Source organism: Mus musculus, chromosome 19, assembly GCF_000001635.26.
Source record: "Mus musculus strain C57BL/6J chromosome 19, GRCm38.p6 C57BL/6J".
In the NCBI taxonomy this organism is placed as follows: domain Eukaryota; kingdom Metazoa; phylum Chordata; class Mammalia; order Rodentia; family Muridae; genus Mus; species Mus musculus.
Genome location: NC_000085.6, coordinates 55,904,150 through 55,926,960, shown reverse-complemented (window position 1 = coordinate 55,926,960; position 22,811 = coordinate 55,904,150). Strand labels below are relative to the sequence as shown.

Genomic DNA, 22,811 nt, shown 5'->3' with positions numbered 1-22,811 from the left:
TTGCAAGAACAGGGAGGAAAGAGGGGGGGCGGGGGAGGAAACGATATGAAATTAGCAAGGGAAATCTGAAGAATGAGAGTTTATTAGTTATTGATGCCGGTGGAGGAAAGTAGATGTGAATGGGGGCAAAATAAATCGACCCGCTAAGGCAGCAGAAGGATAGAAGGCTCTGATTGCTCCCAAGACCTCAGAATGGTCATATACCTGCAGGGTTTGCACCATAAAGTCTGTCGGTCAAGCCCGAACAGTGCCCGACACTTCTTTGGCGTATTTGCATCTGTTAGCATAAGGTAAACACAAAAAAAAAATACAACACAATGGTGGGTCGTGTTCAGTTGGATGTGAGACCTCCACTAATTGTCTTCTCCATCATCTTGGCTCTACTTGACAACTGTCCCTCATCAAGGGTTTGAAAGAAAGGAACTTCTATGAGCCAAACCAAAAAATAAAAATAAAAAAAAATCAAATAAAACAACAAAATGCACACGCACACACATACACACAAAGGAAAACAACAACTGGAAACCAAAAACAACAATGAAAAATAAACAAAAGGAGAGAGAGATAAGAGGAGGGGTGGAGGTGACATCATTGGCTTCTACCTAGGCCAGGATGATCACATCCTGAGCTATCACAAGGCAGGGGGTTGGCAGGCAACATTCCCTGGTCGAGGGCACGCTGGAGTCTGAGTCTCGGCCCTGAGGAGGCACACACTGTTTTACAGTGGCATTCTGGGTAGCGGCAGCTGGCAGACAAGCACATCCCTCGTGGAGCCCACACACTGGCAGGGTCCCCGCTCCCTGGTATTTCCTACGATCCACACACAAAGCTACAAAGCAACAGGCCAGAGTGGGAAGGAACGGAAGAGACAGCTGCAAACCAGCACAGCGAATCTGGGAGACTATACACACCTGCAGGGGCCGCACCAGTTATTCTGTTGATCAAGGCCAAAGCGCGCTCGGCATTTCTTAGGAGCGCTCAGGTCTGAATGAGTTCAAGAAAGGAGCGAGCAGAGGAGGAGGAGGAGGAGAAGGGAGAGGGAGAGGAGGAGAAGGAGGAGGAGGAAGAAGAGGAGGAGGAGGAAGAGGCAGGGAGAGAGAGAGAGAGGAGAGAGAGGGAGGCCAAGAGAAGGGGAAGGGAGGGGGGAGAGAGATACAAACAAGAAAAAAATAAAAATAAAAAAAGGGAATAAATCAATGACCGGGTTACTAATAGCAAAATATTGACTTTTTTCTTTCTTTTTTTTTTTTTAAACTTTCTTTAATTAAAAAAAAAAAAGTAAAAAAAAAAAAATCACACTTATTCAACTTGTGCAAGTAGCTGTCGCAAATAAAGCTGCAGTATCCCTTATCAAGGACTGTCAGATCCGGTTCCAGCCGCCCAAAGGCGGTAACGGCCAAGAACTTGCTCTTTCAATTATTTTTTTTTCCTCTGTTTGTTTTTTAGTTCTGCTTTTTTTTTTTTCTCTCTCTCTCTTAATTTTCTTTTTCTCAAAGAAGAAAATAAAGCGAGGGAAGGTTAAATTCATAACATGCTTTTTTCTTCTGAGTACCACAGTTTTGAAAAGAAACAAATGAACAAAAAAAAAAATAAAAACTACAAATAAACACAGAACGAAATGAAGCAAAAACAGAAAGAAATAAAGAAAGAAAAAGGTTGTGGGTATTGGGATATTGCAGCTTTTGGGATGTCTTTTTTTTTCTTTTCTTTTTTTCTTTTTTAATCTACTTTCATTAATATTAAGAGGGAAGAGAGGGTAAACAGGCCATGAGCTGTTAAATGTTAGGAGCTCCTAGCAGGCTTGGAAGCAGGCATGGTCAGTAAACTGCTAGCAGATTTGTAGATGATAAAAGCCAAAAAAGCGAAAGGAAGAACAAACAAACAAACAAACAAAAATAAATAAATAAAAAGCAAAGGAAAAAAATCATACTGCGATGGCATGCTGGCGTGAGGAAACTTAGTGGGGCAACAGAAAAAAATGCCATTAGATTAAGGAGGTTTATTACTGAGTTTGTTCCGTTTTTGTTTTCTTTATCAGTCTCTTTTAAAGAAATACTGCATATTCAATTTGCACAGTTAGTTCAGCTCTAAACCACTGTTCAATGCTGCATAAACCACTGTTACAGGAACAATAGATAAAATGAGACAGAAGTTAAAGTAAAAATAAATAAATAAATAAATAAATAAATAAAATCAACGAAAGCAAAACTGGAAAAAAAAAAAATCTACCGAAACATAACGCAACCATGTAGATGATCGTTTTAAAGGGTGTTCAAATGTTGTATATGTTTAATGTTAATAAGACTATAGATGGCAAGAAAAATGAAAAAAAAAAAACAGTTTATCAAACTATTTTAACGACTCAAAAGCACATTAGCACCTGTGATCGGAGGAAGCGAAAGGCAAGGATTTAGGAAACATTCGCTGTGTTCTGAAAAAAAAGAACAAATTACACAAAGCCTTCAAAATTGTTTTTGTTTTTGTTTTTGTTTTTGTCAAAACCTGGTCTTCTCCAAGGGACCTTGATTGCCTATGCAGTATTTCTAGTTTCTTCCTACTGAATGACAAACCTCCTTAATTTAAAATGGGTGCAATTTACCACTGTAAAGGCATGCATTGAAACATTCAGGATCAGCCCAGTTAAAACCCGACACTCACACACGCCCCTCCTGGCCCCCTCGCCTCCTCATCCCTCTTCAGACACACACAGAATAAGCAGGCTGTCTAAAGCCCGGTGGAGGCGTGACTGACGCTGGCCCTCTAGTTACAGGCTTGGCAGTTAATTTAAAAACACATTCCGCTAGGGTTACAACGGGCTTTTCATGCAACAATGGATGCTACTAGCTTTAAAAGGGCAGTCATGAAGCAATTAATTAAAAAACACATAAACAAAAAAGGCTGCCTAAGATGGGTTCCCCGCAATGTCCTGGCCTTGGATTTCTCCTGCCTCCCCCAGAGGGAAGCCTGACATAAGAGTGGTCCTCCAACCTCCACCTCCCTGACTCTCCTCGCTCACCGTTGGTTTCCCCCGGCTGCTTGTCTCTTTTTCTCTTCTTCTTCTTCCCCTGGATGGACAGAAGAAATGCAGGAGATTAGGCCAAGAAATAGACAAGGAGATAGAGGTCTGGGTTCATAGGGCAGGGGAGCCAGAAGAGGGGACCAGTCTGCCATCACTACCTCTCTCCCAAATCTATCTAATCTAATCCTTGAACACTGCCTAGCTGGGGGTCAAGGCAGGGGTAGGATGGGGGAGACACACATTTCTTGGGAGAAAAACAGGGGCCCAGCAGGTAGATATGATAAGACCTCATGGCCTTCATCCATCTTTAACCTAACCCAGAGGATCTGATTCCATAAAGAGGAAGAGAAGGAGGCAAGAAAGATTCAGGGAGGGATGGAGAGCCACAGCAGGAAGCAGGATGAGTCCACTTCCAAGGGTGTAGAGAAACCTGGGAGCCTCCAGTGGTCCACAGCTGGCCTAGCTACCCCACAGTCTCTCACTATGAAGGCCAAAGTGTCCCTACCAAAATGGTTTCTTTCAGAAATGGAGCGTGACCCTTCTTTTTTTTTTTTTTTTCTTTTTAATGGTACAGAGTTGGGGTGGGGGTGTTTACAAAAGAAAGCCAATGGGGAAGTTCAAAACTGCAGGGCGGACATGCATAAGCCCAGGGAAGGGATCTCTCATTCTCTTATGCCGGCTACAGATTCCTCTGATGATACCCCAACAACCATATCATAACATAACCATAACAGAGATTACAACCCACAGATGCATGTATTACGCCCAACACTCAGCATCTCATGCCTTAGTCCAGCCTGCTTTAAACGCACACAGGTAGCCTACAGGTGGGCAACGCTGTCTACCAGAAAGCCTGCCTTAGTGTAAAGCATTGAGTGGCTTGTGCCACGGACTGCATGCTTTCTTAAGTGTGGAAAGAAGAATGGCTTGTAAGGGTGCGCTTCCACAACATCACGAGGTTGAAGAATCCTAAGTTTAACCATGGCAAACCAGGAGGTGTCTGTATAACCCATATTGTCATGCTGTGAGAATGGCTAGCTCCTAACAAATATGAAAATTATGGACTGTTCTAAGTCTAGCTTTTCACTGTAACAGCCATTCCTAACACTAACAATGGCCAGCATTTGTCAAGTACACATAAGAAACCAGGCATGACCAAACCGGCAACAGCTCTACACAACACACATGTTGTCATCCTCCCAATGACACAGATAAGGAAACAGGGACAGAGAGGCTAGGAAATATTTTTGAGATGTCACAGCTAAGACAAGGTGGAGGCAGGAATAAACCCAAATGGTCTCAAAGCAATTGCTTCAGTCCCAGACCACGTCTTCTACCAAGTACTGTAGAAGTACGCGGCTCTCCACAGAAGCCATTCTTTGATACCGCAGGGATGGAGAGACTGCCTTACGTCATTATCGCCCATCAGCCTGACTCTATCAAATGAATGAGCAAGGATCTGGGGTATGCCAGCCCAACTGCAGGGCAGCAGGGAGGCTCTCCAGGCCATGTGAGGCACCTGCAGCCTTACAGACCTGTATGCTTGAGACTCTCTAAATGTTGCCACCTTGGCTTAAAGGCTTTCCTGGGGCAGTGACATCATCAAAGAGAGAAGGATCAATGTATGTGTAGCAACCCTATGGCTGTGTCAGGCTTGAATGAATCCAAATATTCAGAGAGGGCTTCTCAGACATCTGAGTGTATTGTCTGTGCCGTGGCCCTGTGTGCAGGTATACACTAGATCCTTTTGTGTTTCTTGGCATGCAATGGGAAAACAAGGTAAGGAAAAGTCACATGGCTCTCTGAGTGGGCAGGTGGGCTTGACAACAGTTGACTTAGGAACCAGAAAAGGGACTCAAGAGAAACAGTATAGCAGGAGGCTGTTTGTATCACCCGCAAACACACTCCAGGGCCATCCCTACAGAATTCTCTGCTATGCCGTGACACCTGGAATGAGAACATGTCCACGGTTGAGCAAAGTGCTGTGCAGATTACCAACTCCAAGTGGACCGGGATGGGGTTTTAATGGGACGAGGACATGAGTATGTAAGTGGAGGCCACTTCCTCTTTAACTGTAACAAGAAAAAGCGTAAGAGATGAACAAAAGAAAGAAAACAAGTGGGCACATAGAACCTTTAAGTCAGGAAGGAAGAAGGAATGCTCTACTGTGATGCGGGGTCAACTGGCTGTTACAATGGTACCCAGCTAGCTTCTCCTAGGGTCCTGAAGGACAGGTCAAGTCTGAGCACACAGATTGGGTTTCATTCTAATGTACTTCCTTAAGGTGGTGACATAAAGGCACACTTGGCTGGAAAGACAGGAGGAGCTGACTCAGGACACATTTCCCAGTAGAACCTCCTGGGCTTCACGGTAACCGTGGCTATCTGCAGAAGCTCCATCATCAAATTGGTGAAAAAGGACCTGTCAACCGGTTCTCACCAGAATCAAACCCACAGAGGCTTCAGGTGTGAAATTCTTGACCCCACTGTCTTCCCTAGAGCACAGAAGGAAGGAGCAAGCGCACACTCTCACACGTGTGTGACGAGACGCCGAGACAGGAGGAGCCTGAGAGCCAAGAGATCAAGTTCCCGCAGTCCTGCATCCGAATTGCCTCTAAACTATCCCTCCCATTACCTCAGTGGCTCCTATTAGCCAGCTACCTTCCCATGCAGTAGTAAGGGGAAGTCAGGGCATTGCCATGGGAACCTTCTGAAAAGTCTAGAGAGCACATCACAGAAGGCTTTGGACAGTGTCTAAGGGACTCCCTGCAAGTCAGACTCGAATGCTTCTGACACTGCCACCAAGTCTGCCTGTCTCTTTGAGAGAATTCATTCTGAACAATCTGGGGGGTAGGGGGGGACACCTACCCTGCGCCTAGTGTGAATGGCACCAACTGTGCACCTTTTATGTGAAGGCCCTATGAAGACACGGATGCCTGGGATGCCTTGGGATGCAGTAGCCATAGAGAAGCTGCACCCTGTTCTGGGCTATCCTTTCGATGACTTGAGGATTGGTCTGTAAAGAGCCAAAGCTAGAGTTGACCTCTTGGAACTATGACAAGTCGGGATAACAGCTGTCCCGAGATGACACAGTCTAAGATGTACAGGAAGCTGTCTGCTGCTGAAGCTGACCTGGGATTGAGTGTGAGTACACAGATAGTCCATGGGAAGGTTCAATCAACAGCTCATCTCTTCCTCTCAATCCCAGAGGAAAGGTGTTCTAGCAATGCACACACAGAAACAAGCAGAAAGCTCCTGCATAGCTGACAGCTCCTGATGCTGACCTGCTAGTGCCAAGGGCTGCTCTCTGAGGAGCAGAAGTGCTGTCTAGGAAGGGAGACCTGGAGGATCATGGGTAGGGGGCATGGTAACAAAGCACAGTCAAGTCTACTTGTCTACATGGTCAGTAGCAGGTGAGCCAGCTCCTGCTACAGGTGTGAGGAAAAGGCTGAAGAGAATTGAAAGAGTTAGCCCTTCTACAGACGAATGGAGTCCGTCCTCCTTCACCCCTACAGCAGCAACAGGCAAATGTTCTCCTGGCTCCGTGACCTTCCGGAGAGGTTAACGGGTTTGATTCCACCCAGGCAGAAAAGGGAGAAGCCCACAACTCAGACCCATTGGGCCAAATGCAGGGTTAGGATCATTTGGTGAGAAGTAACAGAGGGCTCCAGAGAAGAGTAGAGTTGTAGTATGCCATCAACGCAAGAAGTGAAAACCACAGTCATGTTAAGATGATGTCTAAGAAGCAAGACAGAGTCGAGCAACAGAGGTCAGAAGCATGTGACACGCGTGTCATGTGACACACACCCTTTTCTCCCACTGTGGAGCCCAGAGCCCTTTCACCTTCCCTAACAAAAGATGACTTCTGCTGGCTACTTCCAGGGATACTCCCATCAGGCCTTTCTCGGGATGAAATAGGCTCCCAACTCCTAAGACAACCTGGCTGCACCTGCGTATTTGGCTCTCCTCCCCATGGGTGCACACCCTGCTGAAGACCCGTGAGGAGCAAGGAGTAAAACACACTCCTGCACCCAGTGTGGTCTTTTTGAAGCAGAATCACTAATGGTGGGGGCCTAATCTGGACTCTAAGTCCTTCTGAACGCACTTTGAAGCTCCACTTTTTCTAAAGGGTAGGTAAGGAGGTACAGACGTCCCAAATCAGTCTGCCCAGCTCCTCGATTAGGGGTCAGGGACAGATCCCAACAGTGGACAGAGTGAATGGTCTTGAGGCTTAGTTCAAGCAGGTAGTAAGCCATCCTCTGGGACCTTGCAGACGCCCACTATGTGCATAAAGACTGAGTCCTCCGGAAAGCGGACCACGTACATAGTTATCCCGTGCAGACCAGCCAGGGTACAGCTGCATGTGAAGCTGTCGTTCCTTCCGGGCCAGCTCGTAGTATTTTGCCTGTTCTTCCCTGGACAGGGCGTGCCACTGTGGGGAACATGGGGCAGGGAGAGAAAGACACAGAAACATCACAAGCTATGCCATGGCGATAAATGAGACTCGATGCTTTGCTTGGGTGTGTGTGTGTGGGGGGGGGGGAACGACACGTTCACCCAGACATGGTGGAATGTGTAGATACTGACAGCTTGCAGGGTCCTGGCACCAACAGGGGTCCTCATAGAAAGTATATCTGTCACTCTATGCCCTTCCACCCATTGCTGTATCTATGACAGGAAGGTCTGGGATGTGGCTATCCCAACTGCTGGACAAAAGCACAATGGTCTTGACAGATAGAAGACATACAGGGATTCAAAGAGGCAGGGTTGGGCAGAAATGCTGTAGATAATGAATGGAAAGTGTCACCTAACACAGCACTTCATCCCTGTGTCATCCTATGGATGACACTCATCTGGTCCATCCCTGTGGTTCTTGTGAGGGGTGGGGGAGCACCTACCCTGCGCCCGAGAATCTGGTTGATGGCTGCACTCTCTTTCAATGTGCATTCGGCCACCACCTTCGCTCTCATCTCTTTCATATACAACATGAATGCATTAAGGGGCTTCTTTATGTGGGGCTTCTTCTTCTCTTCTTCCTTTTTGGAGTCCTGATGCTTTCTGGATAGAGGCAAAAGGAGATGGGCATATACCATCCAATGAACAACCATGGAGTCAACTTCCCCCAAAGCAGATCCCATGCTCCTTCTTCTTCCTCCTTCCTCCCCAAGCCTGGTGTCTCTCTCTCTCTCTCTCTCTCTCTCTCCCTTCCTTCCTTCCTTCCTTCTTTCTTTCTTTCTCTTTCTTTCTTTCTTTCTCTCTCTCTCTCTCTCTCTCTTTCTTTCTTTCTTTCTTCCTTCCTCTCTCTCTCTCCCTTCCTTCCTTCCTTCCTTCCTTCCTTCCTTCCTTCCTTCCTTCCTTCCTTCCTCTCTCTCTCTCTTCCTTCCTTTTTCTCTAAATTTCTTTCTTTCTTTCTTTCTTTCTTTCTTTCTTTCTTTCTTTTTTCTTCCTTCCTTCCTTCCTTCCTTTTTCTCTAAATTTCTTTCTCTCTTTCTTTCTTTCTTTTTTTATTATATATTTTCTTTATATACATTTCAAATGCTATCCCGAAAGTTCCCTATACCCTCCCTCTGCCCTGCTCCCCTACCCACCCACTCTTGCTTCTTGGCCCTGGCATTCCCCTGTATTGGAGCATATAAAGTTTGCAATACCAAGGGGCCTCTCTTCCCAGTGATGGCTGACTGGGCCATCTTCTGCTACATATGCAGCTAGAGATATGAGCTCTGGGGGTACTGGTTAGTTCATATTGTTGTTCCACCTATAGGGTTGCAGACCCCTTCAACTCCTTGGGTGCTTTCTCTAGCTTCTCCATTGGGGGCTCTGTGTCCAGTGTCAGTTTCAATCACTGGAAAGAGAGGCCCATTGGACACGCAAACTTTATATGCCCCAGTACAGGGGAACGCCAGGGCCAAAAAGGGGAAGTGGGTGGGTAGGGGAGTGGGGGTGGGTGGGTATGGGGGACTTTTGGTATAGCATTGGAAATGTAAATGAGCTAAATACCTAATAAAAAATGGAAAAAAAAAGTTCTTTTTCACTTTCAGTCTCCTCCACCCTCCGCCCCCAAGATCATGCACCAACAGTTGGAAGGGGAGGCAGGGCTGCTGAGATTTTCTGAAATCACTTCCTCCTGCTTCTCAAACGGTCACTTTCCCAGTTCAAGGTGATGGACCCAGCTTCTCAGGGTTCTGTCTCACTTGCTGAACCAAGCAAGCCCCCAGTGTTTCATCCCAGGGTTAGCAGAGAGTGACTGCCATCCCCAGTCCACTCAAGCACACGCCACAGAGATCTCTGAAGCAGCAGCGCGACAATCAGAGAGACCTGCTAGAGAGCATTTCCTCCGGATGGACCAGATGCTCCCTAGGAGCAAAGCAAGGAGAGGCTGGCCAGCCAGCCAGCAAACGGCGGCCATGGTGGCAGCTCATCACACAGGCCACAGATCACGATGAAACAACGTGGTAACACTTACGAGCTGTGGAGTGAGCCGACGTCACTCTGGGAGGATTCCTGCTTGACTGTCGGTGTGACGATGGCCGGGTGAGGGATGCCGGTCGTGTGCAGAGTGTGATGGGGAGGGACCATATGGGGAGGGAACCTAGAGGACAGAAAGCTGTGTAAATTGTCAGAATCAAAATGAATGAATGAGGAGGGATGTGTACACACTACTTTAAAAAAAAAAAAAGCGCAGTAACATTCACATGAAAGCAACCCAAGGCATATGAAACCTGTCAGCATTAATTAGTGATAAATTAAACATAATGATTCTCATAATGTCATTAAAGCCAGTCTTCCCCTTCATTATTGCTACTGACATGAGACATTACTATTTTTAACATCTTTAGCAAAAGACAAATTCAACGGATGTACTTGGGTGGAAAAGTAGGCTTGGACGGCCAGCCAGAAATCACACATCCATTTGGATTTTGAGTCATAACCTGCAGCACCTTAAAGACGGTGATTCCCTGCGCCCTGATCAGCGCTAGAAGAACAGGTGATATCTTTTGTTGTATATTGACAGCTAAATAAAATATTAATGTGGTTGAAATGTACATACATGTCTTTGACGGTGTTCTGAATGTCTCATTAGGCCTCATTCTGGTGATGCAGAGCAATCCAATTTTTATTCTTTCTTTTGTTACTGTGCCCACCGTTTGAGCATGGTATGAGAGAGTGAATGAAGCAGAGAGGGAAATATTCTTCTAGAGAGTCCTGTGCCACTCTCATCTTACGTCACGGGCGTTTGAATATGTGTGCATTCATTTTTTAGAAAAATGGAGACACACACACACACACACACTGAAGCACTGAATTCTGACTTACACGCCCTTTCTCAGTAAGTAATATTCTTACTGTTGCCTAGTAGGTTATTTGTGCCTCATTCAAAAGCCTTATAAATGATAAAAATTGTAATCGTAGGAAAAACAATCAGGAGTTAACAGCGCCTCTAACAGCACGCACTTCTGGGAAAGCTCCCCATTACACACTTCAGTCCTTGAAATGGCATTTCCCAACACACAATTTTGCCAGGACACAAAAGCTGATCTTTAAACCCACTGTTGCAAGAAGAGACTATCAGCTAGCTACACAGGACAAACAGCTGTCACATCTCATGATATGTTTGGTTTGTATGGTAGGAAGAGACCTCCTCAATTGAAGAAGCACACAGTGTGTACAAAAATAGGGCAAAGGAGGAGAAGGACAGATTGCTCAGGTGAGGCAAATCCAGGCTGGATTGAGGCAATGGCTGCCCTTCTAATAAGGCTAAAACCAGAAGAGGACAGCCACCACCCAGGGGCCAGTGCAGACCAGCATCCTGCTCTTGAGAAATGAGTTCTGGGAGTTCTAGGAGAGGGGTTTCAGTGAAATGTCATCACAGTGAGGATTTCAAAGGGTTCTTGTTTTTATTTACAAAGTTCCTCTGTAAGTGGATCAGAGAAACAAATAATATAAAAATGTTCGTTTGAAAAGGTATTTCAAAAAAAAACTTGAAGAATGAATAGGCTCAGTGTATCTTAACAGAGACAAATATATCCACAGAGAACACTCAGAAATCCCACCCTCTGGCCACCTCTGCAGACTTAAGGCAGAACTGGAGTTTGAAAACAATGACATGATTTAATAGGAATCAGAGAGGTTGGGGGTGCGAGGGGGAGGGGGAGAGAAAACCAACATCCTGGCCCCCCAAATACTGAAAAAAGGACGTAAACCCTTAAGCTCTGATGTCACATCCGTTCCTCCCACTGCTCCCAGCCCACAGAGCAAAAGCCACTTAAGAACAGAAGTCACCGGAAGCCCTTGAATGAAGGGCGGGTAGAGAGAAGCTTTTTACGATCAAAGTCTCAAATACATACATTTCCTTTTCCTGCAGTATAAGAATGTGTGTACAAACACATGAAGGAGAGAAAGACAAAAAAAAAAAACCCATGTGGGCACGTATGATCTCTGTATACATACAAACAGGAGGCAGGCAACAAGACTGGAGCTCATTTTGGGGTGGAGGCAGACCTGAGTACCACGGTAAAGAATGCACGCTCTCGAGTCCCTTGACCTCCACACGTTGATGCACGTGGAAAAGGCACAACAGCTGTACATCTTCACACAAGATGCATGCACCTTCACCCACGAACCCCCTTTCTGCAGACAACTGCCTCATAAAACACCCTCAAAAAAATTCTAAGCAGCTCATTATACACCCCTGTCTGCTTTTATGGCTGGAAGCCAGAATATAATGATGAATCTAAACTTGTTAAGGACAACTAATTTTTGTTTCTGGCTGTCTCAGGGGCCTCTCTCATGCTCACTCTCACTTTGCCTCACTGTTGACACGTTTCTGTGAGCGGCACGTCATCTGCCGGCCTTGATTTTATGCACAGGCCGTGGGATGCATTTTCCCCGTGTAGCCGTCCTGCTTTGAGTCGCGTGCGGATCGTCATTATTCTCTCGCCACCACCACCACCGCCCCCCCTCGCACTTGTAACATTTCATCTCTTCCTGCCTTATTTTTTGTGAGCCACGGTGCACCTACATTATGGTTTATACATGATCTCGCTCCCTTTGAAGCCGGCAGATTTCAGGGCCTGCTCTCGTCAGGAGAAGAGCCTTGCCCAATTTAGCAGGCTGAGGGCCCGGAGCTCCAACATCTCAATCTAAAGGGGGTCACAGGGTGGCACAAGTGAGTGTCAGCAAGAGCTGTTTAATTGCCAATCTAGGCTTCTCCATGGTGTTTAAAGTATAATGACCCATCACTTAATTCTGAGAAGTCCTGGCCCTGCTGCTGAATAGAATAAATATCAAAGGGTGTTCTGGAACAGGGCAAGCTGCCTACATTCGCTATAACTGCCATACGTATAATAGACCTATACTTCTGTCACCCCATTACCACAATAATGTATTTAATTTGCTGTATACGCTTTCTAACTAGCTACCTTTCATTTGGCCTACCTGGAGAATCGGCCACCCCCCGCCCCGTACTGCCAGCCCCCAACCTTTCTTCCCACCACCCCCTTCTTTCCCTCCACCCTCTGCGACCTATAAATCATCAGCTAGCCTCCTAATGATAATTCAATCAATAAGCTTAACCCCCAATCCCCATCCTACGATTACTTCATCGCTTTCAACCTCTGGATACGCAGAACAAACAAGCAGGAAAAGAATCAGAAGCGGCCTGTGAACGCCGGGATGGAGCTGGGATCATACGCAGGCCCCTCTCCTCTCCTCCCAGGAGGTTCCCCGTTTGCTCTCACGCTTTCCACGGACTGTGACGACATTATCTAATGAGTGTAACCTTTCTGCTTTCTCCAGCGGAGAGACTGCAGAAAATCATTTTCCTACCTAACTCATACAGGCGCGGATTCCGAGATCCAGATGATCTATCACACGTGGGGAATGGGTCTTTCAAGCCCCACGATATTCATGCGTTCACTAGAAACTCTAGCCACACTGTGGCATGCTTCTGTCAGTGGGTGCAAGTCCCACGACAAAAGTTGTTTTCCTGCAAGCAGGGAAGGAAGCATGCCAGGCGCCCTTTGCAGCCCCTTCTCTCATTTTGGCTCCCTGTATTGGCCACAGAGGCCAGCTGGGGGACAGCATCCGTGCCGTGCAGTGCGTGCTAATTGAATCAGGGGGCATCATCCAAATGGATCGGTTGCTTCAGCCCATCAGGAAAGTCTAAACCTCCACCGATTTAATTAACTCAACGGAAAATCGGATGAACAGAAACTAAAACTATCATTAGGGGCAATTAGTGACTACTTAAACATATCGCTGCCAACCAGTTTGTAAATAAACTGGCAGTCACTGAAAAAATTAGCCAGAATTAATTAGAGAGAGGAAAATGAGTCCTGGGATACATATATACACTGTATATACGCTTATGTATGAGTCTGTAGGTATGGATGCAGACATAGTTTCTTTACAACTCTCAAAGATTTAGCAGCATGTGAAGGTCAGTAATGGATACAATGTGTCACGGAAACGGATACAATGTGTCACAGAAAACATTTTACCATGGGTGACCTTCTTAAAGTGATTTGACATGTAAGTGGGGGGAGGGGGAGGGGAAAAAAGGTAAAAATAATGTAAAATGTAAAATGCAGAGTAGCTCCCATCAGGTTTCTACTGGACATGGCCGCTCTGAGGGGCTAGACTATAGCTGATTATACCAAACTCTGAACCAGCGTCTGAAATGGTCAGAGAACACCCACCAGTGTTTCCACAAATTCTCTGAATAATAATCATAAGTTATCTTCATTTCCTCCCTCCTTACAGAGGACAACAGAGGAACGATGATTTCAAAAATGACGCCATTCCAGCTGCTTTTCCCTGACTTGGCTGCTGTCATCTTCAGAGAGTTATTTATTTTTATGCGTGTGAGTATCTCTGCTTGCAGGTAGGTGCGCCACATGCTAGGAGAGGCCAGAAGAGGGCGCTGGATACCCCGGAGCCAGAGTTACAAATGGTTGTGAGTGGCCATGTGCATGCTGGGAACCGAACCCAACTTTTCTTCATGAGCATCAAGTGTACTTAGCTGCTGAACCTTTCTCAGCCCCGCCCTGCCTTCTTAACTTGTGACTCTATGATGCTCCATGGACAGACTCCCCAAATTTTAGTTCAGCAAAATTTTAGTTTAGTTTAGTTTAGTTTCAACTTACGTTGAAAGGTCAAGGTAACTTTTTGTGTTTTTTTTTTTTTCAGGAGTAAAGACTAATGAACAGTGGTTTATATTATTATACCCGCACATGTCCACAGGCCCTGGGTGGCCTGACGCTGTCTAGAGGGCCTCACAAGAAGTCACAGCGACTCACCTAGACATAGATGCGTTGACTGTCAGCGCTGTGGGGTAGGGGTGTCTGAATCCTCCTGTCGTGATTGGGTACACAGGCTGACCTTGCCTACAAAAAAGGGGTGTTAAAGAAGTGAGAGACTAGAAATGAGGGCTGGGGGTGGGCACAAGAAAGGGAAGAAGAAGGGGGACGTTCTCGCCGTACAGTAAGCTTTATTCTCATTTGATCAGAACAAAAATCTTGGGGATTGTACAGGCAGGATCAAAGGGAAGAAACACAGAACAATTTGAATGCCATAAATCTGATAGGAATGGCTAATTAAATTTTATAACCTCTGCTTATGTCAATAGAGACCCTCTCCCCAAGCTGAGACTAGGTGTTTTGTTGTAATAATTAAAGGCGACGTCTCGCTTGCTTTAATGGAGCCATCACACTAATTGAGGGCTCCACATCCAAAGGAAAACAATAATGAATGTAAATTTATACCAAAATAAAGGACAGCGAATCAAAGGACTTCACTTGCGCTTTGGGCCTCTTTCGGTATTTAGATCTCGGTGAGAAAACATTAAATTAACAGAGCTTAATTTGTAGCCTTTTGTCAAATTAACAAGTGTTGACAAGAGTTTCTGGGGGGGAGAGTCCCTAAGAAGAATTGTGGGTAACCAATAGACAATCACACCTCATTACAATAATTAAAAAATACAGCAGCATGCAGAATAGCGTCCTCCTGAAAGACACACAACTTTCTCTGACAGAGGCTTGTCTGAGGTGGCTTTTCCTTTTTATCTCGCCTTCCGCATCCCCTCATCAGCAGAAAGAGATGACTGAAGTATAGAGGCTCAGTCCCTTCTGGTGGAGAACCAGTAGGTCCAACCCTCCCGTCTACCTCACCAAACAAAAATAAGACAAAGAAACAGAAACCACACGAGACTTAGTGTAGCTATTGCGTAACGCAACCTGTTGTTTTTAGACAAACAAGAAAACACACTGCACAGGAACTCTCTTCGACTAGAGAGAAAGGCTAGAATGGGGATCCTATTCCTAAATTTTACCATCTTTAAGACTACAAAAATCTGCCTTCGCTAAGACCCAAATTTGACAGCTGCTTTCAGTACTCAACATTGCCTTACGTTTTCTAATGTTAGAGGTCACTGGTAAAATAGAGAGATAGATGCATAAAAACATACAGTGTCAAACATTACGTGCATGCTCACGGCACATGCTACACAGTACAAGATAGACTTCACGCCAAAGGCCCTTTCTGCTCTGATTTCTAAACACATCATGTTTTTAAGTTGTAAGTTGTGGCCAAATTATCTGAGTACTGCCAGGGCCCAGGCAGCCCAGCCCCCAATGTTCCACGGAGGGTCCCCCTTATCCCTCTGTGCCCCCATAGCTGGGCGAAGCATCAGCCATGCAAAGACTCTCAGAGATGCTGGGAAGATGACATGAGCTTCCTTCCTTCCACTGTTGCTATCAGCCTTTGGGGTGAAGGCTGAAGTCGCAGCTGGGATCCCTTCAGGCCTACCCCAAGGTGATTTCACCACCAGGATGTTCCTATCCCCACTTCCTTCCTGCCACAGAGGCAACATGGAAAAGAAAGAGCTTAACCCAATACCATGAGTCCAGTTTGGATTGCAACTGCCACAACAGGCCTCTGAGGTTCCCAGAGTCACTTTTGGCCATCTTTGGGGACAGTGGGTTCACAATGGCAATTACCACTGACCCTTTTCAATGTCATCCATTGAAATAGTGTAATCCCTCTGCAAACCCACAGGACACCTCAAGACCATCGTCCCTGTGTTGTCCCACCAGCTGTCCCTCTGTAAACATGCACTCAGCCATGTGCATGTGTGTATACACTCACACATGCACGCACAATCACACACACACACACACACACACACACACACACACGTACACGTAAACTAATAAGCATGCTCATGCAAGAAACAAAAAGGGAATTAAAAACTGGAATTGCTTACTGTGGTACTAACCATCCTAGCGGATGGGGGATTTGTCCTACGGTGCCGGGCGACAGCGGGTAATATGGAGAGATATCTGGAGGGTGCGGAGGCCTTGGGATTCCTGTGAGGAGAAGAAGCAGCGATTTTTTTGGTATGGAGGAAGAGGGACTGTGGAGGGAGGGGGAGCAAGGAGCGAATAAGGAAAGGGGCTGTCTCTTCTCAGCTGGAGGCCATTCCTGGCTTTTGGGGAGGAGGGGTGCGGGGGTAGGACTGTCCCAGTCTTCTTATTTTCCTACAGATCCGTTTGAACAGTGAGTTAGCTCATTCTAGATGGGCTGGAGTGATTGACTGATTGAGACCAAGGAGTCGCCATCTTGGGTATTTTTGCCTCATATGACTAAAGTGATTACTTCAAGTCAAAAAAAAAAAATCTAAAAAGACTGGCATATTTCAGGTGAGCAACTGATAATCATTAACTCCTTTTGCTTTGGAACTGGGTCAGTTACCCTTTATTTCGGATGGCTTGCCTGTGTCAGAGCTATATTTCGGATCTGTAAGGCTTAAATAATTAAATTTAATGTTTTGAGACAGGAGTCTTAACTATACAGCCCACACTGACTTTGAACTCACAGCCCTCTTGCCTTCTTAGCCTCCTAAGTGCTGTGATTACAGGCAGCCTTGTAACTCACTATGAGTCACAGAGGTGTGACCTGATTTCCTTACAAAAAACCCGACTCCTCAAGCTGGCCAATTCTCCCATGAAGAGAATCTGCAGAAACCGAGTGTCAGGTGGTGTCTGTCCCCCAGTAGTCAGAACTGAACTGATAGAAGAAGCTGGGGGCTTGGTGGGTTCAGCTCTGGACCACGATTCCCTGGAGGGCCGAGGCATATGTGGGCACTAGCCTCACTTGCTCACTGGGTATTCCATGGGCCAGAGGGGCTGCAAGCCTCCCGGAGGCCTGTAGAAGAATAAGCTGAAAGTACACACCACGGCTCACTTCCTATCTGCACAGGACACATGTCTAGTCATTCATCCTTAGGAAGAGGAGTCCGGAGAGCAATTTAGCTCGAGAGCAATGGCTCTGCCCAGCCGCTCAGTCCGAGGGGGAGGCCAAATGGACACAGTGCGTCAGAACTCACCCAAGATCGAAGGGGCAGGACGGAGATGGAAACTATCTCAATTTTCAAGAAATTCATTCAGGAAACTTTTAATCTGTAAATTAAGTCTCCCCGGGTGACATTTTGACGCAGACATTGCTTTCTCTCTATTACAGAAAGCAAAGAGATTAGCTGGGCTTGGACCCTACACTGAGCCATTTGCACACTTGAAAGAATGTTCGCAGAGGAAAATAAACACTCCTCAGACGTTAATCATATGGTTTACGATAACCATTTAAAAGCTATTCCCTGGCCTACCATTATTCAAATGAGATGCTGCCTGCTGCAAGTGAAGCCTTGTTACTTGGCGGAGCCTCAGGCAGGCTTGGCCGCCTCCTCCAGTCAGTCAAACTGCCAGGCTGCATCCAGCATCCACACAGAGTGCTCAGAGAGGCTGCCTGCCATACTAGATCCTTACGTAGAGGGCGCTATAAGCTAGACCTGCTTTTCCTGACAGGTGTAGAGACTGAATGCAGTGTGCAGCCTCTGCTTATGACACTGCTGGATGAAATGAGGAAACCTTCCTAGGCTTCAGTTTGTACATCTGTAAAATGGGCTCACAATAAACATCCGAGATATTGGAATGGGAGAAGAAAATGCACAGTGGTCTAGTGATCTGCAAGGAATACAGACTCCGGGTGATGTGGTCCCTTAAGAATACACTTAAGAATATAAGTCACTCTCAAATGTCCGGACTCCTTCAAAATCATGATGTAATCTCATTGCTACCTAGTTTGCTTAGGAAGGTACCAAGGCCAGCTTTCCCAAGCAGCCAACTCCAAAGGTGCAGATATAAATCTTATCCCTGTAAGTGGATCTCTCCAAAGGGAAGGGGGACACAGCCCAGCACATATACCAGGCGAGCCCCACTAAGAGCTCCCAGGTGTGAATCTGAACATCTCCCACCCCGAGCCCCATCGATCCCATTTCACCCATCATGCCTGGCCCAGGCTCCTGACTGAGGCCTTCGGAGTTCCCCAACTTACCTGTTTTGGGGTCTACGTCAGCTGGTAAGTGCGGAGGTGGATTTCCCGGGGTGAAGTGTTCATTGCTGTACGTGATGAGAGGCGTGAGTGGGTGGACATGGTGGGGGTGTTGCACCACCGGTACTTTGTTCGACTGTGAGGGAGGGAGAACAAAGGGAGACGTGGTGAGCTGGGTCTCCGTAGCCCAGAGCTTCAGAGCCAGGGCCAGTGTCCCCTGTAACACCCTCCCAGCTTGATGCCATAAGATGCCCTCGACTCTGCAAACTCCCCACCTCGCTAATCCATTTTAAAGTAAGAGACGGTTGGCTCTCCACACTGGCCTACTTCAGGTCCACCTCTGAGTTCCTCTGCATCACCATTAGAACCCAAGATCTCACTTTCCCATCAGCAGGTGAGTGGAAAGTTGAGGCTTTAATCCCTTAGGCCTCTTAGAGAGGGCTTCGAACACAGTATGATCAGAATCCCACTCTAGCCTTCCTAGCCACCCTCTGGTTCCACGGGCTCAGAGACACAGCAAGCAGGTGTCCACTCACTCAACCTGGGTGAAAAGCCCCACCTTTGAATGGGAGACTGAGCTTAACCAGAAAGCTCTGGCCCAGCCAGCACCTCCATATTCATCAGGCAACCGTCAGGGAGAACTCATAAATTAACCGGACAATGATGAGTTGAGCTAATAAGCAGGATACATTCAAGAAATGGGCAGTTCTGGCCGGTGAAGTACATGTGTATGTTGTATTGGGGCAGGGCAGACGGTGAGGCCGAAGCAGAAAACAAAGAAAATAAAAACATCTCAAATATTCCTAAGTGCCTTCCACAAACCCCGTCTCTCTCCCCTCCCCCCTGTGTGCTCTCCCCCCCCCCCCCCCATGCTGGGCTATAACTCAGCCCAGTAAGATCACAAAGGAAAAAAAAATTAAGCTGAAACAAGCGAACTACTGGGCCATTTACTGAGAGTAATCCAATTGCAAAAAACCCTATTCCCAATAGGGGATTTTCACTAAAATCCTACAACAGGGACATTTAACCAGATTAGGTAGCAGAGAAGATAAAGAGGCTGGTATTAGATGATGAATGGATTAGAGTCAAGTTTCATTTCAGAACGTGTCTTCATTTCCTTTTATTACGTCTAGGAAGGGCACACGTTGCATTAACATCAAGGAGAAGGAATTGCATAGAAAGAAAAGAAGGCAGGTTCCAGCACTGCCCACCAGCGCCTCCCGAGTTCAGGGACCACTGAGCAGTTAGTTCTCTTCCTTTCAGCTTCCTTTTCAGTATTTTTTAATAGAGGGAAAAGGCATAAAACACAGGAAGAGTAGCTTCCTACCACAGCTAAGGATGGGAAAGGCATCACCAAGTAGTGTTACTTCTCCATGGTATGTCAGGGAAGAAAAACGTGGTTGTCTTAGAAGATCCCAAAAGAGCATCTCAAGTCACTTGGTTTACAGCTTCCTGTAAAACCATAACTCTTCCAGAGAAAAGGGGCTAGCCAGTTGCTTAGAAGACCTAGCTACCAGTTAAGGTGTAAGTTACAGAAGGTCTGAAATAAGGAATGGTCTCTTGGAGTCACCAACCAGCAATGGCAACCAGGCTGTGTACATAAAAGCCAAGGGCTGTTGTGTCCAAGCCTGTGGCCACAGTTCATGGAAGTTCACTAAGATCCTTCAAGGGAAGAGTCCTAGGAAAGCCTTTTGTCAAGAATGGTTGAGAAGGAGTAAAGGCATCAGCTCCCATTTTGGAGGTAGGAAAGAAAGCTGAAGTGGGGATAATAGACAAGACAGGGATGGGTAGGAGCAGCCTGGAAGGAAGGAAAATGACTGAGGCTGCCTTCCAGAAGTTTCCAACTTGATTGGAAAGACAGGCCCCTGGCAACATGAAAGAATGCAGGTTGCTCTCAAGATAGATCATACATCTCATGAGGGGGGATGGATGTGACCCAGTAGTCACAGGATTGAACCTGCTTTAGGCATTTCTATCAGTATTGGGCAGGTGTGATGGCCACCACAGAGGTAGACATGGCTGGAGGTGGGCAGGAAAGCTAGCTGCCATCTCCACTGAGTTAGGGGACCCCGGCACAAGGCCATTTCTCAGTAGAGACAGGACCTGGGTAATAGAAGTACTTCTTCTGTCACCCATGGCCATGGCCGAGCCAAGGCTTGAGAGCCACACAGGCACAGGGGAACCTGGAGGCCAAAGATGGGAGTGTTTCTCTTGAATCAAGCCCTTGTTCTCAGAGAGCACGTGGGGGTGGGGGGACTTCGCACAGACCTAACACATGGCATGTTTATGTATGTAACTGTGCTGGTTCATCATCACTGTCATGATTAGCAAAGAGTTGGCAGGGGACATGGTGGTTCTGTCACCAATCCCAAGCAGAACTAGTGGGAACTATGGGGAACCTTCTTTGTCTCTGGCCACAGAAGTACAACAGCAGCATTTGGTAACAGTAAGCTAGGTGTGAGACTTACTAACTCTCCCTCTTCCATCTTAGACGCTCCTGTTAAAGATAACGTTAACCAAGCCTGAGCTCACTGACTGCTGCTGATACTCCTGTATCCTTCTCTTCTCAGCCAATTGGGTTTTTTTTCCCCCACCCAGACAACACTCTCCAGCAGTGTGGTAAAGTAGGAATTGGAGAGAGGGGACAACAAATGAAAGCTTTAGATGCCACCTGACTTTAGGAGGGGGATGGAAGTCCTATTAGGCCATGACCTTGACTACACTAACAAGTAGGTCCCTAGAAACTGCATGACCAACTCTCTATCCAGGTTGCTCTGTTCCCAAGTGAGGAGGCATATCATGGTCAAATATGCAGAATGGTCAAATATGGGGTCTACCTGCTGCCCCACACTACCTGTCAATACCTGGACCCCTTACAACAAAGGACTTCTCGTCAACACCTAGCCATGGACTCTTAGGTCCTTTCTCCCCACAGCATATTCTTCCCACCGCTGGGGTGGGGCATTATATGCTACTCATCCTTCGAGTCCTCTGAAACTCTTGCACCCAGCCTGGGATAAGACCACTTGAAAACCACCAGACTAAAGTACACACGGTAGAACAAGCTAGAGCCCATCAACCAGAGGACCAGGTTTCTGGAAGGGTTGGATGGTCCTCACACTCAGAGTAAAGCTCTTGCTGATACTACCTCTGCTAGGCCGGTGCCTTTACAATGATTCTTCTGCTGGATTCTCACAGAGACTTGAGAGTGAGAGCCTGTCCACTTGAGGAGGGCAGGGGTGTATTCTGCTTCACTGACCTGGCTGAGAGTGTCTCTCCCTACCTCCCTTCCTTCTTCCCTCTATCTCCTCAGCCTCCTTCATTCCTGCCTCCATAAAATCCAGGCATGTGCTACGTCCGTCCTGTAGGGTTATGAAGATTACATGAGACCACTCACTCACAGCACCCTGCACAGTGTCAGGCCCACACTCAATACAAAGCGACTTGGTAAAATGCAAATCTGCACAATATAAAAGATGGCGTGGTTAACCGCTTGGCTAACACCTTCCAATTAGACTCATAAAGGGGAAAAGGCAGCCTTGGAAGGAAGTTATCACCTAGATACAGGAGCACAGATGATCTATGACCACCCTACCCAAGTCACATGCCCTTCTTAAAAAATGTGATATTTAACAAATGTATTTGAAGAGCTCATGAAAAACAACAACAACAACACCTCACTGCACTGTGCCAATGACAGAGTGTGCTATGGAGGATCTCACAATTAAAAACAAACAAACAAACAAACAAAAAACAAACCCCCAAAATTGGAGATAAACAAGTCCTTCTAGAGTCAGTGAGACCGTATAAAGTATGAACCAATACAGTGAGAGAAGATTTCCAAGCAGTTAGGGTCTCCCCATCTCCCCAGCTCCCAACAATTCTCACTTCTTTAAGATTTTCTGGTATTCTGTTCACTCTAGACACTGGGAGAAAAGGTACTGGGGACAGTCACAGTGGAGCATCATGGGAACTAAACTAAAACAACAGTTAACCCTGAGGGGGAACAGGGATTAAAATGCCAGAGACACTTTTATATTCCCCCCCACCTTCCGTTACCTTTTCCAGCTGTAAGGTCAAACCCAGTATCCTGGAATATCTGCTATACTGAGGTCTCTGTACAAGGACCTGGGCTACAAACTCTAGGATAGCTAACACACATTCAAGGTCATGGCCCTGACAGTCAAGACAGTTCAGTGAAGAGCCTATTACCAGTATCTAACTCCTTCAGAACAGGACAAAGCAAGCTATGCACGTCTATGCTACCATACACAAACACAAACAAACAAACAAACAAAAACAAAACACAATAAACAAAACAGAATCCAAAAGTCCATAAATATACTCCATGTAATTCACTACCACCAGAAACTCCCCCATGTAGCCACTTTAAGCCACTTAGCTTGCTG

At 46.4% G+C, this 22,811-nt stretch overlaps 1 protein-coding gene across 55 annotated transcripts in view; it reads right to left on the bottom strand.

Moving 5' to 3' along the window:
- The window catches only part of Tcf7l2 (transcription factor 7 like 2, T cell specific, HMG box), a 191,863-nt gene that overhangs the window by 6,699 nt on the left and 162,353 nt on the right, over nt 1-22,811 (bottom strand). For 8 of the 55 annotated variants that reach the window (NM_001331148.1, NM_001331146.1, NM_001142918.2 and 5 more), the window contains 9 exons: nt 18,406-18,538; nt 16,280-16,382; nt 14,316-14,402; nt 9,482-9,607; nt 7,917-8,076; nt 7,343-7,450; nt 3,017-3,065; nt 2,381-2,431; nt 912-984 (listed from right to left, as the gene is read on the bottom strand). In NM_001331148.1, the coding sequence (NP_001318077.1) occupies nt 912-984; nt 2,381-2,431; nt 3,017-3,065; nt 7,343-7,450; nt 7,917-8,076; nt 9,482-9,607; nt 14,316-14,402; nt 16,280-16,382; nt 18,406-18,538 (890 nt within the window). Of the gene's footprint in view, nt 1-204; nt 278-911; nt 985-2,380; nt 2,432-3,016; nt 3,066-7,342; nt 7,451-7,916; nt 8,077-9,481; nt 9,623-14,315; nt 14,403-16,279; nt 16,383-18,405; nt 18,539-22,811 lie in introns of all 55 variants that reach the window. The other 47 variants (NM_001331138.1, NM_001331142.1, NM_001331140.1 and 44 more) reach the window with 16 other exon arrangements.